Here is an 18,960-nt window from a genome sequence, read left to right on the forward strand (position 1 = left end):
TGTGTTATGCAGTGGTGCGCACGGTGTCCCCAGTGCGGGTGCATAGCCCGGTGCAGTATATTCCAGCTCCGCGTATCGGCCGGGCAAGATTGAGCGTCGAGCCAAATGCCATGAAGCCGGCTCTACGCATCTGGTCCCCAGTGCGTCTCCTTGGGCCGGCTTACATGGCACCAGCCTTGCGCACGGTGTCCCCGGTTCGCCTGCATAGCCCAGTGCGGGCTATTCCACCTTGCCGCACTGGCAGAGCGACCGGGAGTATTCTACCAGGTAATGTTGGGCAGGCTCGGTGCTTAAGAGCTCCAGTGTGCCTGCACGGTTCGGTCTATCCAGTACCACCTCCACACACCAGCCCTCCGGTGGCAGCTCCCCGCACCAGGCTTCCTGTGCGTGTTCTCGGTCCAGTTCCACCAGTGAAAGCACCACGCATCAGGCCTACAGTGCGCCTCGCCTCTCCTGCGCTGCCGGAGTCTCCCGCCTGTTCAGCGCAGCCAGAGCCTTCCTCCTCTACAGCGCTGCTGGAGTCTCCCGCCTGTTCAGCGCAGCCAGAGCTGCCAGCCTGCATGGAGGAGCCAGAGCTGCCAGCCTGCATGGAGCAGCCAGAGCTGCCAGCCTGCATGGAGCAGCCAGAGCTGCCAGCCTGCATGGAGCAGCCAGAGCTGCCAGCCTGCATGGAGCAGCCAGAGCTGCCAGCCTGCATGGAGCAGCCAGAGCTGCCAGTCTGCATGGAGCAGCCAGAGATGTCAGTCTGCATGGAGCAGCCAGAGCTGTCAGTCTGCATGGAGCAGCCAGAGCTGTCAGTCTGTCTGCATGGAGCAGCCAGAGCTGTCAGTCTGCATGGAGCAGCCAGAGCTGTCAGTCTGCATGGAGCAGCCAGTCTGCAAGGAGCTGTCAGTCTGCATGGAGCAGCCAGAGCTGTCAGTCTGCATGGAGCAGCCAGAGATGTCAGTCTGCATGGAGCAGCCAGTCTGCAAGGAGCTGTCAGTCTGCATGGAGCAGCCAGAGCTGTCAGTCTGCACGGAGCCGCCAGTCTGCACAGAGCTGCCAGTCTGCAAGGAGCTGCCAGTCTGCAAGGAGCTGCCAGTCTGCAAGGAGCTGCCAGTCTGCAAGGAGCTGCCAGTCTGCAAGGAGCTGCCAGTCTGCACGGAGCCGCCAGAGCTGCCAGTCTGTAAGAAGCCGCCAGAGCTGCCAGTCATGGAGCAGCCAGAGCCGCCAGTCAGCATGGAGCAGCCAGATCTTTCAGTCTGCCAGTCTGCCAGTCAGCCAGACTCTTCCAGATCCGCCAGACTCTTCCAGATCCGCCAGACTCTTCCAGATCCGCCAGTCAGCCAGACTCTTCCAGCAGCCAGATCCGCCAGTCTGCCAGATCCGCCAGTCAGCCAGACTCTTCCAGATCCGCCAGTCAGCCAGACTCTTCCAGATCCGCCAGTCAGCCAGACTCTTCCAGATCCGCCAGTCAGCCAGACTCTTCCAGATCCGCCAGTCAGCCAGACTCTTCCAGATCCGCCAGTCAGCCAGACTCTTCCAGATCCGCCAGTCAGCCAGACTCTTCCAGATCCGCCAGTCAGCCAGACTCTTCCAGATCCGCCAGTCAGCCGGGATCTGCCAGAACTGCCAGTCGGCCAGGATCCGCCAGTCAGCCAGGATCTGCCAGTCAGCCAGGATCTGCCAGCCAGCCAGGATCTGCTGAAACCACCAGCCAGCCAGGATCTGGTAGATCTACCTACCTGCCTGAGCTTCCTCCCACTCCCGAGCTTCCTCCCACTCCCGAGCTTCCTCTCACTCCCGAGCTTCCCCTCAGTCCCGAGCTGTCCTTCAGTCCCAATCTGCTCCTCAGTCCAGTGGGGTTCTGGGTGAGGACTACTAGGCCATGGTCGGCGGCGAGGGTGGACTATCCAGGGACGCGAGGAGAGGGGACTAAGACATTGACTGAGTGGGTTCCACGTCCCGCGCCGGAGCCGCCACCATGGACAGACGCCCACCCGGACCCTCCCTATTGTTTTGAGGTGCGTTCGGGAGTCCGCACCTTAGGGAGGGAGGGGGGGGGGGGTCTGTCACGCCCTGGTCTAAGTATTTTGTGTTTTTCTTCATGTATTGGGTCAGGCCAGGGTGTGGCATGGGGTTTTTGTATTGTGGTGTGTTTTGTCTTGGGGTTTTGGTGTGTATGTATCTTGATTGTAGCTAGTGGGGTTATTTAGCAAAGTCTATGGCTGTCGGGAGTGGTTCTCAATCAGAGGCAGGTGTTTATCGTTGTCTCTGATTGGGAACCATATTTAGGCAGCCATATTCTTTGAGTTTGTCGTGGGTGATTGTCCTATGTGTCGTTGTTCCTGGCTCAGTGTTAGTTTATACAAGTATAGGCTGTTTTCGTTAAGTTCTTTATTTTGTAGTGTTTGTTATTGATTCGTGTTTTACGTTCATTCATTAAACATGGATCGCAATCTACACGCTGCATTTTGGTCCGACTCTCCTTCACACCTAGAAAACCGTTACACAGGCATGGCTTTTATGAGTAATTTTCTGGATCAGAAATTAAACAAATGACACTGACATGATCTGGGAAATAAACATGTATGTCAATAATGATTATACTCATATGCAGCTAATGCAGCTAAGGTCACCTGTGATATAAGTCAGTGTTCAACGTTCATCCATGTCTGATGACGTGGAAACCAGACACTAGGGACACTTACCATGAAGTAGGTTTTGGTTTTGGTTTTGCTAGGGCATTGTAGATAGGGATGGCGGATGGGTGTAAGCATGTTCGAATCCAGCGACAGAAAGTTGTTTTTGAGATTTTTGTTTTAAGCCTATCCCAAACCTTAACCCTTACCTTAACCATTTGGAGTTAATGCCTAACCTTAAGATTTCAGAGTTAATGCCTAAACTTAACCCTAACCTAAAAAATATTCAAATAATGCTTAAACTTAATCTTTAAACACTTTGAAATTTGATGTTTGTAACAACTTCGTAATTTGAAGTTTGCAAAACATGAAAGAACGTCTAATTATGACATGAGACTGTGAAAGCAAGTAGAGATAATGAGATCCAGTATGATCTAGCTAGTTAGTTAGCTAGCTATAGCTAGACAGTGTATTCCCAATCAATTTGATGAGGCTCCCATTCATACGGCTAAGATTAGCTAAATGTTTTAGTTGATAATACTTGTTGGATGATACAACACATGTACAGTATAATGAATGTTATCTAGCTAGTTACCTAGCTAATACACTTAGTTTACTTCTTGGGAAACAATATTTCTGCTATCTAGCTAGCCATTTTTGCTGCAGCCAGCAAGCTGTCTAATCAAAATGTGGCTAACTACCACGTTAAAATAATTGAGCTATTACTGGTCAATTGTTACCATATATAGCTAGCTAGACCCTTTCGGACAATCATACTGTGAACACAAGGTTAGCAAACATTAGCTAGCCCAAGTGTGGCTTAGCTAACCAAGAACATCCATGATCATGATCTCTCCTGCTGAAACTGCTTTGATAAGCATTTTCTCAATCACAAATACTCTTACCACTTTGAGCTGTACATAATTAAAGATCACTTAAATAGTAGTGTCGTTTCAAGTGATTTATTATAGTTAGCTAGAAGGAGAACAGCATCGTGTCTTCTCATTCTGCAGCATAAATCTGACCGACCACCAACTGTCACACTAACCAAGTATCCGTCAACAGTTTTTACGTGAGTAAAGTCATAACATTTAAAAAATATATATATATATCACAACAGCTGTGACGGAAACAGGAAGTTTCGGTACAATAATTTGGACATGGTGGAATCTTTTTGTGTCGGTAAATTGTGCGGGAAATGGCAGTGACAACTCCTTTATGTGCGAATACTGATATAATCCAAGTTTATTTTGATATGATGGCTAACACGGTGATGGTGTGTCCTCTCACTATGACTTGAGAAACAATGCAATTTATTAGGCTACAGATGAATTAAGTTACGATGAACATCACAGTGTGGTGAGGGTGAACTGTGATCTCAATGCTCTTTTCCAATAAATATCGAGGGTCTTCTGGTGACATTCACAGCCTTTTGACAAATACAAATATTCTTGCTCTTATCTATAATAATCTCATTATGTAGACTTGCCTACCCGCACAGCCTGACCTCATATCTGTGAGCTGTTGTCTAGAGCACACTAGCCAAGACCAGGGTAGGCACATTTGCTGTTTAACTTTCAAATAGAGTTGAAAATGCGATGGAAACTTATTGAACTTTGATTTTTATTCGGTACATGAAAACTTAAGTACATTTTTTGTGCACTACATCGCCATGCGCTGATTTTTGTCCACTAAAAGTACATTTGGTGGACACACACCACTGGTGAGAAAATATAGAGTATTCGCATGAAAATCTGTCGCCAATTGGATCAAAACCTAGCTAGTTTTGTGAAAAATGAAAACTACTTTGAAATTGCTGGATCAAATTGTAAACTAGAGTTCTGATTTTGTTTCACATACTAGAAATGTGTGAAATTGTGCACTAAAATCATACCATTTTTTTACATTTTCCAAGAATTCCAATAGAGCAAATTGACAGGTACCTATTTTAGTGTTATATCAAGGATACAAAATCTACCCTGACCAAAATATTATTGCAGATCATTTTATGATGTATTTAGCTATTGTATTGTTGTAGAAAGGTTTGGAAAAACAGGGACATCTTTGCCTGTCACCTTTTAATGCTGATGGGTTCTGACAAATAATCATGATTTAATCATCTTTTCTAGGAAAGGTATTTTATTCCTGTTGAGATAGATGAGAGCGATAAGTCAGTGACCTTTATTTCGCTAATGGAAGATGTGAAACTCCATATTACTTTACTTTATTTAGACAAGTATTATATTAACTAGACTGCTCTCACATGTAGTGGCATTCAGTGTAATAAATATGTACAAGTAGGGATTTGTAAAAAAATAAAAAAAAATAAAAAAAGGCACTGACTGCGTAAACATTTCAATGGTGGTTTTGACTAAATTCAACTTCCAGGCAGCCCCTGGTCGGCCTTCAAAATCTATCACTAGGTCTCCTCCCACGCTTTGAAGTCTCACGTGTCTCTGTTCTGTCCCCTATCTAAGCCTTTATGTTCGCTGGGAGGAACAGACAAGCTGTCTGGCCTATGGATTGAGTCGAAAAAAGCTTAAGGCAGAGTGGAGAGAGCTCCAGGGCCATGTTGCACAGCTGGAAGAAACCCAAAAGGAGATTAGTGCTTCCTTAGGCCACACAATCAACGGGCCTGATTAAGAAACAATGTTACAGGCACTTCTCCATTTAGATACACACAATGACGGAGACAAATGGGCCTGGTCAAAAGTACTGCACTACATAGGGAATAGGGTGCCATTTGGGATACAGACTCAGTCAGCCCAGACTCGGCCAGGACAGAATCACTCCATCTAAATAAGCTTGTATGTTTTCACGCAAAGAGAAACACACAGATGACTATATGTATTACATCACATTAAACATATATTGCAAATGTATATTCTGTACTGGACAGATTGACATACATTTAGGTTATATCGGTTATATCTCACACACATACACAAGATTAAAGACTTACTTTGACTCCTTGTACTCCTTGTACCCACCCGCAATGCACATACAGTGCCGACGTTCAGGTCCTGAACCTCCCCTAGGTTCTTACTGTGGAATGCAGTGTTTGGTTTTCGCCAGGCATAATGGGATACATCCCGTCCAAAACGTTGACTGAAGTTTGCCAAAAAGCACCAGGAAGCACCTGGATGATCATCAAGACTCTTGGAAGAATGTTGTATGGACAGATGAGTCCAAAGTATAACTTTTTGGAAGACATGGGTACCATTATTCCTGACAAAAACCAAACAATGTATTCCACAGTAAGAACCTTATACCAATTGTCAAGCATGGTGGTGGTGGTAGTGTGATGGTTTGAGGATGCTTTGCTGCCTCAGGACCTGGACGACTTGTCGTAATAGAGGGAACCATGACTTCTGCTTTGTATCAGAGAATTCTCAAATCAAATCAAATTAAACTTTATTTGTCACATGCAGCGAATACAAGTGTAGACCTTACTGTGAAATGTTTACTTACAAGCCCTTCACCAATATTGCAGTTCAAGAAGAGTCAAGAAAATATTTACCAAATAAAGTTAGGCTAGTTGAGGTCATTTGTATATGTAGGTAGGTGTGAAGTGACTGTGCATAGATATTAAACAGCGAGTAGCAGCAGTGTACAAAACAAATGGAGGGGGGGTCAATGTAACAGTCTGGTTGCCATTTGATTAATGCAAATAGTCTGGGTAGCCATTTGATTAGATGTTCAGCAGTCTTATGGTTTGAGAGTAGATGCTGTTAAGGAGCCTTTTGTACTTGGCGCTCTGGTACCACTTGCCGTGCGGTAGCAGAGAAAACAGTCTGACTTGGGTGACTAGAGTCTCTGACACGTTTATGGGCTTTACTCTGATACCGCCTAGTATATAGGTCCTGGATGGCAGGAAGCTTGGCCCCAGTGATGTACATTTGGTATATCTGACAATAATTCTATCCTCCTGAATCCTGCTTAGAAGCAAAAACTAAAGCAGGAAATACCAGTGACTCACTCAATATGGAAGTGTTCAGACGACGCAGATGCTACACTACAGGACTGTTTTGCTAGCACAGACTGGAATATATTCCGGGATTCATCCAATGGCATTGAGGAGTATAACACCTCAGTCGTCGGCTTCATCAATAAGTTGTCATGTCTTTACTATTTGTGATGACATACTATTTTCAAATCGATTACCTAACGTTCAATTATTTGATTAAATTAATTTGGCAATAACTAACTCATTAGGAATGCGGGGCACCACTGAATCATTAGTTTATAGAGAGGGCTATGTCCTGAATCCACTCTTAAAGATCTGAAGATCTTTTATATCAATAGCAGTCAATCATGAATTATTCTTTACCTTCTATCAGTCTCATCTGAAAGTCGTAAAATTCTTGGTTATTTGCTCAAACCCTAATATAAATTATGAATCAGCGATGTACAAATTGGCTTAATTATTGATTTACTAACTAATCAATCAAATCACAGAGATACATGAAAATACACAGTAGATATTGTACATTGGGGTTGTTACATGATACAAACAAAAAGTCCCTAGCGGACGAAACCGATATGACGGCTTGGTAGACAAAAGAAAAGGGGTGTGCAGTTCAAGAGCGGGAAACTCAGAGGATTACGACACTCACAGAAACTGCTAACACTTTACATGAACGACCGCTCATTCGAAAAGAAATCGCAATTTATATTTATGCACGTATGTAATTGTTGTTTTCTCTGTTGGAATCCAGTCCGTCTGCTAGAGACAGAAAAGTCTCTGGTTGCGTTTCCCCGAAGATCAAAGTATTTTGTGGATGTTAGAATGGGTACTTCAGAGTACTGTGTTTCGGCAGTTGACTATGTTCTTGTCCCAGATTTACGTGATTTCTAACTTCAGACTAGTAATTTGTGTCGTCTGGAATTTCTCACTTATTCAGTAGTGAATCGATAGTCTCAAAGTTTAACCATATCCAGCCAATGGTCCACGTGGGATGGTTTTCTAGTCTTATAGTTTCTACAGGTCTTAACCATTTGAGACATCGGCCTTACCATGTGTCTCTTTGGTACCTTGTAGTTTTAACCACTTCACACACCAGAGTCCCCTGGCATGTTTTGGTCTCATAAATTCAACCATTTGCATCCTTAGCTTACACCGGTGTTTGCGTGGTCTGGTGTGAATATCAGCAGGGGTGGGTTTTATACGTTTCAGTAGAAAATGGCTGTACCATGAAGCCAAATGTGATGTCTCACGGGGGTGTGGCCACTGACTAGTTAATCTTCATATGAAAATCAATACTCTTGTTTAGAAGGTTAATATCACATTACATCTTTTTACAAATAGTTTCATGTTTATTCACGTACATTTCACAATATTTAGATGTAACCCTGACAGCTGGGAAATATACACTTTAAGAGATAGAGTTGTGTGTGTTTCCTGTCCTTCATGAGATCACCAAATGAAACACACTCGTCATAACTGTCCCTTAAGTGTCCAGGGACCATTCATCACTAAGTATTGAATGCTGGGCTGTAGCCAATGAACAGCATTCTCACATAGGTATTCCTTTTTTCCAGGTGGGATAGGGCAGTGTGGAATGTGTTTGAGATTGTGACATCTGTGGATTTGTTGGGGCGATATGCGAATTGGAGTGGGTCTAGGGTTTCTGGGATGATGGTGTTGATATGAGCCATGACCAACCTTTCAAAGCACTTCATGGCTACCGACGTGAGTGCTACAGAAGAATATCAGGCCATCCATCTTTGCGCTGAAGCGTAGCTGGGTCATGCTGCAAGACAATCATCCAAAACACACAGTCAAGTCAACATGAAAATGGCTAAAAAGAAACACATTTGAAGTTTTGGAATGGCCTAGTGAAAATCCAAACTTAATCCCAATTGAGATGTTGTGGCATGACTTTAAATGAGCAGTTCATGCTTGAAAACCCACAAATCTCTGTTCAGCATGGAAGAGTGGGCCAAAATTCCTCCAGCGATTTGAGAGACTGATCAACAAATACAGGAAGTGTTTTGTTGGACTCATTGCAGGTTAAGATGGTTCAACCAGTTATTGAGTGTAAGGGGGCAATTGTTTTTTCTCACAGGGACATTGGGTGTTACATAACATTGTTTATGAAATAAGTATGTCATTGTTCACTTAGGTTACCTTTATCAAATATTAGGTTTTGGTTGAAGATCTGATAACATTCAGTATCAAAAATATGCAAAAGTAGAGAGAATTAGAAAGGTGCAAATATTGTTTCACAGCACTGTACATGCTTATTAAATCATTCCAGGAAGTCTGATGACAAGATCTCCATGGTCAGGAAATGTTAGAAAGCATTCTTTACCTACACTGGGTCACCCCATCCTAGGGAGTTTGTATGAGGGCCTCGTACTGCCACCCTGCCTGGTCCTCCCACCCTTACAGGTGTGTAATGAGGGCTCCTGCACTGCTGTTGACTGGATAGATAGATGGGATGATATCACACAGCAGATTAAATGATCAGTGGTTCCCCAGCAAGCAGCTAGTGCTGATGGGAATAAGATGTGCCTGCTGATTCTCGGTTTGCAGGCAGGGAGGTAAACATCACTTCTCCGATGTCTTTCAGCACACCTCATTAGAACACACACACGCACATGCATGCACGCACATGCATGCACGCACACACATACACACACCAGCCAAACAGTGGTAATAGCATGTTGATCTTCTTTCAAATTGAACTTTCACCAACCAGGCAGCTTTAGATGCTGAGCGCAGAGCAGTGCAACTTCCATAGACAAACATTGGCATTAGAATGAACCGTAATGAAGAGTGACTTTTAACTTGGCACCATTATAGGATTACACCTTTCCTAAAAGTCAGTTCGTCAAATGTCTGCCCTTCTAAAGCTTCTCCGGTCAACTGTAAATGCAGTTATTGTGAAGTGGAAACGTCTAAGAGCAAAAACGGCTCAGCCGAGAAGTGGTAGGCCACACAAGATCACAGAACAGGACCGCCAAGTGCTGATGCGCATAGCACGTTAAAATCATCTGTCATCGGTTCCAACACTCACTACCGAGTTCTAAACTGCCTCTGGAAGCAATGTCAGCACAAGAACTGTACGTCAGGAGCTTTATGAAATGGGTTTCCATGGCTGAGCAGCCTGCACACAAACCTAAGATCACCATGCGCAATGCCAAACGTCGTCCAACATCAGTGCCCAACCTCACTAATGCTCTTGTGGCAAGTCCCCGCAGCAATTTTCCAACATCTAGTGGAAAGCCTTCCCAGACGAGTCGAGGCTGTTACAGCAGCACAGGGGAACCAACTCCATATTAATGCCCATGACTTGAGGCTTCTATCATTATCTGAGGTTCTCAGGTGGTCTTAGATAGACCCACCTCTCCTGCAGCAGATACATCATGGGTCAATAATACTCAAACAGAAACGTGGAGATTCTGTTGATATCAACTCAAGTAGCCTGTGTTTGTACAGTATGTGTGTATGTCAACTGACCTGTGTGTGTTACAGTAACTGTGTGTCTGTGTGTTCCAGAGCCACAGTGAGGAAGGGGATGTCATTCAGTACAGCGAGGCCTAGTGACTCAGCCTTATGGGACATCGCCCTGGAGTCTGGCAGAGGGGGCGCAAACACCATCTCTGCCGTGTGTCAGAGGAAAACCACCACCACCGGGAAAAGGTGTGTGTTCAAGAATGAGATTGGTTCCTAACCAACCTCTATTGAATTCAAAAGAATGAAGCTACAAATGGTTCTGAACATCTTATTCGTTACAAAACTGTATGTTTGCCAAATTTCTAAAAGCCCTACATTTTCCGCTTTCTTAAATGGCCTTCCTCTGTCCTGTTACCACTGACTGATATAAGTAGTGGACGATTGTTGATGCACAGCACGTATCGAAGACAAGGGTAGAATAAACAAACAGGTTTGTTATAGATCTCTGAGAATTATCCTTGTTAAAACATCAGGATTTATTTTAACCTTTATTTAACTTGGCAAGTCAGTTAAGGTTAAGAACAAATTCTTATTAACAATGACAGCCTAGGAACAGTGGGTTAACTGCTTTGTTCAGTGGTAGAACGATAGATTTTTATCTGTCAGCTTGGGGATTCGATCCACCAACCTTCGGTTACTGGCTCAACGCTCTAACCACTAGGCTACCTGCCACTCCATCCATTTAAAATAGGAAGAAGGAAGAAATTGCAAATCTAGAATTTTGATTGAGGAATAAAACTATTGAATTTCATCAGTTGCCTTGGTGTGGTCATGGCATTTTTGCGACAGCCTGTTATTTATTGTATGATGCAGGTCTATGTTACATTGTGATGAATCACTCTCATTTTAAATAGACTGAAGGGACTATTCAAATTCCTCATTAGGGAACTATTTTAACAGATACAGTATATGTGACATAGTTATTTGCTTTAGGCAGTAATTCCCCTGATTTACATTAGATATATTATTATGAGACCCGGTGATTTCCCTGGTCAGGTGAGGTCATGTGGTCAGGAAGAAACTCTGGGCCCTAGTTATAATCGTATGCAATGTGCACCGGTTTCCCGGACAGAGATCAAGCCTAGTGCTGACCAAAAAAGCACTCCCCAATGAACAATATTAATTGAAATAGACTATACGACTAATCTTTTACCTGGGAAACCAGCCCTATAATTACAAGGAATAACATACAGTAGTTGACAATGCAAATCAGTTGTTTGTAATCCTCTGAGATTATGATGACATCAGTAAAAACGTTAGTATTCCTGCTGTCTACCACAGTGGGGGAGGGATCAACTGGTTTAATATGAACACTTTAAAACCCTCAAACTCAACTCTGGACCTCGAAGCCTGTTCCACTGCATTTTTTCATTGTTCCCCTCTAATCGGGGCCTTCTTTAGATCTGGGATACCAGGTAGGTGCAATTCATTATCAGGTAGAACACAAAATTAGCAGGCTCCGGACCTCCGTAGGGCAGGTATTCCCAGGGGTACCTTCATTGCTGTCTGGTGTACGAATACATTTTAAAAATGTGATTTATTTTTCTTCACATTTTCAAACAGTACATTTATATTTTCCAACGGGGCTATACATTTGTGTGTTTTTTTTCTTTCCTGATTAGCCTAGTTTCACTGCCAAAAATAAAATGTAACCATCTAGTGTTTAGCAAAATAGCAACCCAATGTCAAATACAGGTAGCCTAGTCAAATGACGTATAAAAGCAACAGATACCATTAATAAGAAAGGGCTAGAAGCATCTTATATGGTGAGCTACCGAGTGGCTAGGACAGGCAAGGCCCATACTATTGTGGAGGACTTAATTCTTCCTGCTGCCACGAATATGGCTGGGACAATGCCGGGGGAAAAGTCCCAAAAAACTATACAGACAATTACTTCATCAAACAACACTGTTTCACGACGCATCAGTGACTTGGCAGGATATGTTTTGAAACAATTACTGCTTCACGTACATGCCAGTGAATTATATGTGTTACAGTTGGATGAGTCAATAGAGGTGGCGGGCCTGGCACAGCTCCTGGTATATGTCCGTTACATTTATGGGGGGTCAATTAAGGAGGACCCCCCATAAAGTACTGGACAGCTTTGTGACATCAAATTGACTTTGGTGGTCAAGATGTGTTGGTATCTGTACTGATGGCGCAAAAGCCATGACAGGGAGACATAGTATAGTAGTAACGCGTGTGCAAGCAGTTGCTCCCGACGCCATTTGGGTACCCTGCAGCATCCACCGAGAGGCTCTTGCTGCCAAGGGAATGCCTGACAGCTTGAAAGACACTACAGTGACAATTGTTATCTTTGTTAAAGCAAGACCCCTGAACTCTCGTGTATTTTCTGCATTATGCAATGATATGGGCAGCGACCATGTAATGCTTTTACAACGTGCTGGTTATCAAGTGTCAAAGAATTGACACGTTTTTTTTAATTGAGTGACGAGCTTAAAGTTTTCTTTACTGACCATAATTTTCACTTGTCTGACCGCTTGCATGATGACGAGTTTCTCGCAAGACTGGCCTATCTGCGTGATGTTTACTTTCACCTGTGTGATCTGAATCTAGGATTACAGGGACTCTCCGCAACTACATTCAATGTGCAGGACAACATTGAAGCTATGATTAAGGAGTTGGAGTTCTTTCTGTCTGCATGAACAAGGACAACACACAAGTCTTTCCGTCATTGTATGATTTTTAGTGTGCAAATGAACTCAAGCTTACGGACAATGTCAAATGTGATATAGCGAAGTACCTGAGTGAGCTGAGTATGCAATTACGCAGGTATTTTCCCGAAACGGACGACACAAAATACTGGATTCGTTATCCCTTTCATGCCCTGCCTACACTTACCGATATCTGAACAAGAGATCCTCATTGAAATTGCAACAAGCAGTTCTGTGAAAATTGAATTTAATCAGAAGCCAATGCCAGATTTCTGGATAGGGCTGCACTCAGAGTTTCTTGCCTTGGCAAATGACACTGATGCCCTTTGCAACCACATACCTATTTGAGATTGGATTCTCGGCCCTCACTAGCATGACAACTAAATACAGGCACAGACTGTGTGTGGAAAATGATTTAAGACTGAGACTCTCTCCAATACAACCCAACATTGCAGAGTTATGTGCATCATTTAAAGGACACCCTTCTCATTAACCTGTGGTGAGTTATTCACAATTTTTGATGGACAAATAAGGTTTTATATGTAAGATGGCTAAATAAAGAGCAACATCGAATAGTGTGTGTGTGTGTGTGTGTGTGTGTGTGTGTGTGTGTGTGGCAGGGTTTAAATGATGGCAACAAAAAAAGAGAGTGCACAGCTGGAGCTTGAATGTTTGAAGGGGTACAAGGACTATAAAAAGTTTGGGAACCACTCTCGTAGGGAGTTGAATACCCCTGGTTTAGAATTGTGATCTTGTAATCCCCCATCTTTATATCAGACACATGTTGTTAGTGACAACTCATGTCCATTTGTCAATTGTTATTTTGTCATTAAAGGCATTTGATCTATGTACTCAAGTGATGTACACAAGTCACTGCTGCCAATAGATTTGAGTTGCTATATTATTCATGTATGTATTTAATTGAAAACATTCTGAGAAGTTGGCACCATAACTGTATATGACACTTAATTTTTTCTCATGGACACATGTAGAATTGTAACAGGCCAGGTAACGTGCATGTGTAAAGCATCACATCTACAGTATTTATTGATGGACTGGACATGTTGGCTTTAGAGGACAGCATCACACATCACGTGTCACATTATCAAAAATGTACCGTCAACAAGGAACATGCTGCTATCACAGCACTACCTGATCCAGATGGCAAAACAGACCTCTGCCCAGCAACCTCCCAGCACTTGCTCTCCCCCTCAGACACACACACACACACACTCTCCAACCCGGCTCAGCGTGCCGCCCGTCCGACCCACTTATCTGTAATCATCAGTAATCATCAGTGCGTTATCCGGGCTTAAGCACTGGCCGGCTTGCTCCGGGGAAGATTAGGAGCCCAGATATTCCAAGTCCCAGCAGCTGTATTAACTAGTGAATAGCCAGTGAACACCCAGGCGGGTGGACAGAGGTTCCACCCCCCCCATGCATCCACTCTGGAACTGATGATAGGAAGCTATACAGGCTGTGACCACCAAAGCCCTCAGAGGGAAAATGTACACTTTTTTTCTCCTCCATTCCTGTCTAGTAGTAATTGAGTGGAATCATGGTGAAAATGGTCCCAATGAACCACCAAGATTCCTGTCCAATCCCTTTTATTGAGAAAGAAGTGAATGTTGAGCAAAGCTATCGAGGAGGTCCTATCTGAGCATTAGAGATGCTGTCAAGGCTCTGACTGGTTTAAAAACCCTTAGAAGTCGATTGAGTTACCAGTGCGGCCGTCAAAATCCATCCATTTAAGAAGGAGATATCAGTTTTTTTATGGGCTGCATCTCAATCCACCTCATCCGCCTTCAGATACACCGCTGTTTGTCAGACCAGGAGACGTCCCGAAAATCGGTCTTCCCACAAAAACGTCTGTAGCATCAGAATGGTTTTGCCTTAAGACTAACATGATCACTCTATGGAAAGACGAGACTCTCACGAACACGATGCTATTCTCCGGGACTCGTCTGAAGGTAACCCGGTACCGGAAGTATGGAAGTAGTTTTATACCAACAAAAAAAGGGGATAAATATGTGTCCCAAATAAAATATATTTCCTGAGCTCTCCTAGATATAGGACAGACACTTCAAGCTCTATTTTGACATTTGTGAATGTGTTATTCAATGTGTTTCTATGGGCTATAGTAGTAAAGGCAAAGTTAAATATTTGTATCTAAAATTATTATTTTATACATACAGGGGTCCTAAAATTCTAAACCAAATAGCTCAATGGTATGACCATTGAAGTGATGTTGACATCTGCTAGGTTGGAGGAACATGAACAACTATGATACCCAAACTATGACTGTCAACACTTACCTACACTACAGTATAACCAAAGTGTAGATTAAACCAGGATTGTTTTCATAATATCACTGGGACTTTGAATATGCATGTTAGATCTTGTTGATTGCAGCATTCATGTCCATTCATGAGCTGTGAAACATTGTATTGAATATGATTTTGTGAAAATCATTAGAATGCAGAACGGGACTGTAACTCTCTTCCAGGATTGTCAGGGGTCTGTTGGAAGTATTGCAGCTTGACTTTGAGACCAAGGAGTTGACTGATCAACAATCAGAGAGCCAGATGATCACATGGCGTTTTGAGACAGGAAACATCAAGGATGTCGGCATCATGAGGATCTATACCACTCAGAGAGACTACGTGGGTCTGGCACCACTGGTCATGGTGAGGAGTGTGTGTGTGTGTGTGTGTGTGTGTGTCAAATCACATTTTATTTGTCACATGCGCTGAATACAACAGGTGTAATGTGTGTGTGTGTGTGTGCATCCTCATGTGTGTGCTCGAGTGCGTGCGTGCATGTGTGGCATTTTATTACTATGTGTGCATGCATATCTTTGTGTATGCCAGTTTGTATGGCACAGCAGCAGCTGCATTAACAGTAACACCACCACTGTATTATCCCTGCAGCTTAACTGTGAGTTGAATTAAACTCCCCTGGACGTGCAACTAAGTGTAGGCTGGGTGTACCATCATATTACCTCTATTGTTCTCTCATCGGGTTTGATGTTTTATGATGGCCATAAAGGAACAATAAAGCGTGTGTGTAAATGATTGGGAGAGCCCTGGAGAGGGGATGTCGGGGGTGTTAATTGTTGACCGGCTGAGTGCCAGCTCCCTTGGCCTCTAGCTTTGATCAATTCTGTCCCAGGTCAAACTCTCCCTCAGTCAGTGTTAATAAAGTTGACGTTCATTGAGAGGATCAAACGGCTCCCATAGGTAGGAATGAACCATCTTTTTAATGAAGCCACAATGCATATTGATTTATAAAATGTCTCCCTAAGTATGTACTAAGTACAGATCTGGATTGTCAGAAGACGCTAATACCACCTGCAAACTTGTTTCCGAAATCAAGCACACTTCCATTACGTGTGTGAGTACTTTACACATTCACAGCAGTGTTTGTGCCACAAATCCCATTGAATTGCTTCAGTACAGTAGGTTTGTACCAATAGTCAGTTAGGTTTGGGTGACTTTCAGAGGCAGAACTAGAGCTTGTCCTTTCTGAATCGCTGTCAGCAGCTGTTGTGCTGTGCTGCTGAGTTTAGAACAGCTGACAGGCTGCCCTGCAACATCTGTCGAGTGCTTCAGTTAAATCTACACCAGGCCAGGGGATACAGGCATCAGCCACTGTATCCACCCCTACAACTCCTAGATTAGCAAGACATTTTATTAGAGAGCATCACGGCCAGAAAACTGTTTTGAATCAATGTTCAAAGAGAGGTTATGGAGCTACAAGAGAGATTTCATCAGCCGTGGACCAACGTTGACTTGTCTATTCATGTTGAGAAGTTATACCTAGCAGTTAAACACAATAAACAGTACAAGGTAATGTGTGTGCATGTGATTGTGTGTGGGCATGCATTGGTACATGCATTGGTATGTACAGTACATGCCAGTTTGTGTATGTATTTGTATGATAATCTGCCTGCCTGCCTCACACGGTCGCTGTGTCCTGTCTTGCCCCCTTGTAGGACAGTGACGTGTTGAACACAGCTGTTCTGACTGCTAAGAAGGTGTCTGTCCCAGTCAGGACTCTGGCTGTGGAGGCTGACGGCTCCGTCACTGATGTCACCAACTACACCAACTGCAGGTCCACTGATGAAAACGTGCTGAAGGTACAGCATTGGAACCCCTTTTTCAATATTCACTGTTTCCCTATGTTGCAAGATAACAAGTTGGGTATGGGCACCCACAACACAATAAAAACTCATACAAAACCAGAGTTACACATCAATTAAAAACAACACCAAATCCTCCTCCACAGTAACTAAACACAACAGACTCTGAATACCCCATATACTCATAAACAGATCAATATTGTTAACCAGTTTGTAATAGGCTGTCCCCAAATACTGTTCTTTCGGGTCTTCCATATTGCTAATTCAGCTGCCCCTAACACATAATTAAGCAAAATAACTACACCCCTTCGACTAAACCTGTACTTTAGACTAAATATAAACAGTTGGGAAAAGAAAACCTCTCCCAAAGCTGAGAACCAAGAAGTGATCAGGTCAATCATCCCGACCAATCTGGGACACTGTAAAAACAGATGTGCCAGAGTTTCAGACCCAGCACAGAAATCCAGGTATACCAGATGCATAAAGGAAACCCTTCCCCAACAGTAGGATCCAGGTGTACCAGATGCATAAAGGACACCCTTCCCCAACAGTAGGATCCAGGTGTACCAGATGCATAAAGGACACCCTTCCCCAACAGTAGGATCCAGGTGTACCAGATGCATAAAGGACACCCTTCCCCAACAGTAGGATCCAGGTGTACCAGATGCATAAAGGACACCCTTCCCCAACAGTAGGATCCAGGTATACCAGATGCATAAAGGACACCCTTCTCCAACAGTAGGATCCAGGTGTACCAGATGCATAAAGGACACCCTTCCCCAACAGTAGGATCCAGGTGTACCAGATGCATAAAGGACACCCTTCCCCAACAGTAGGATCCAGGTGTACCAGATGCATAAAGGACACCCTTCCCCAACAGTAGGATCCAGGTGTACCAGATGCATAAAGGACACCCTTCCCCAACAGTAGGATCCAGGTGTACCAGATGCATAAAGGACACCCTTCCCCAACAGTAGGATCCAGGTGTACCAGATGCATAAAGGACACCCTTCCCCAACAGTAGGATCCAGGTGTACCAGATGCATAAAGGACACCCTTCCCCAACAGTAGGATCCAGGTGTACCAGATGCATAAAGGACACCCTTCCCCAACAGTAGGATCCAGGTGTACCAGATGCATAAAGGACACCCTTCCCCAACAGTAGGATCCAGGTGTACCAGATGCATAAAGGACACCCTTCCCCAACAGTAGGATCCAGGTGTACCAGATGCATAAAGGACACCCTTCCCCAACAGTAGGATCCAGGTGTACCAGATGCATAAAGGACACCCTTCCCCAACAGTAGGATCCAGGTGTACCAGATGCATAAAGGACACCCTTCCCCAACAGTAGGATCCAGGTGTACCAGATGCATAAAGGACACCCTTCCCCAACAGTAGGATCCAGGTGTACCAGATGCATATTGGACACCCTTCCCCAACAGTAGGATCCAGGTGTACCAGATGCATAAAGGACACCCTTCCCTAACAGAAGGATGCAGGTGTACCAGATGCATATTGGTGGCTATGGCTCCATGTATTATCCTCCATTGGAGGTCAGCTGTCCTCTTTTTATTAGGCAGTTTGTGAAAGAGGCTCTTCAAAATGCCACATCCCTAGTGGCGTGCAGGCCTTACGGGACTTGACAAGAACTCTCCAAGCCTGCATAACATACTCATAAAATGGAGTCAGGCCAGGCAAATCACCCCCCCCCCTCCAGCTTTAAGAGGAAAAGGTGCTTGTCTTAGCCCAAACAGCCCGCTCTCCTCATCAATGTGTAGGCTGTGTCGACCCAGCTATAACCGTCACAGTACAACAGTCTCTGGGCTGCTTGAAGATGGAAAGCCATGATCCTGGAAGAAATGTCCACCAAACCTTGCCCACCCTTGTGCAGTGGCAAGTACAGGGCTAAAGCTTTAATCCAATGTTGTCCAGACCAGAAGAAATTGACAAGGGTCCTCTGAAGCTCTTGTATCAGACCCCCCCGGTGGCTGTAAAATCATTAATCTGTGCCACATGGTAGAAGCAGCAAGATTATTAGCTACCAGTACCCTTCCCCTAT

General features: G+C 44.1%; 1 protein-coding gene across 1 annotated transcript in view; it reads left to right on the forward strand.

Annotated features, from left to right (window-relative positions):
- The window catches only part of LOC112230942 (transmembrane protein 132D), a 52,510-nt gene that overhangs the window by 23,761 nt on the left and 9,789 nt on the right, over nt 1-18,960 (forward strand). Inside the window, exons 3-5 of the mRNA XM_024397365.1 lie at nt 10,126-10,269; nt 15,265-15,445; nt 16,753-16,896. Coding sequence (XP_024253133.1) covers nt 10,126-10,269; nt 15,265-15,445; nt 16,753-16,896 — 469 coding nt within the window. The remainder of the gene's footprint in view (nt 1-10,125; nt 10,270-15,264; nt 15,446-16,752; nt 16,897-18,960) is intronic.

The sequence above is a fragment of the Oncorhynchus tshawytscha genome, linkage group LG33 (genome assembly GCF_018296145.1).
Source record: "Oncorhynchus tshawytscha isolate Ot180627B linkage group LG33, Otsh_v2.0, whole genome shotgun sequence".
In the NCBI taxonomy this organism is placed as follows: Eukaryota; Metazoa; Chordata; class Actinopteri; order Salmoniformes; family Salmonidae; genus Oncorhynchus; species Oncorhynchus tshawytscha.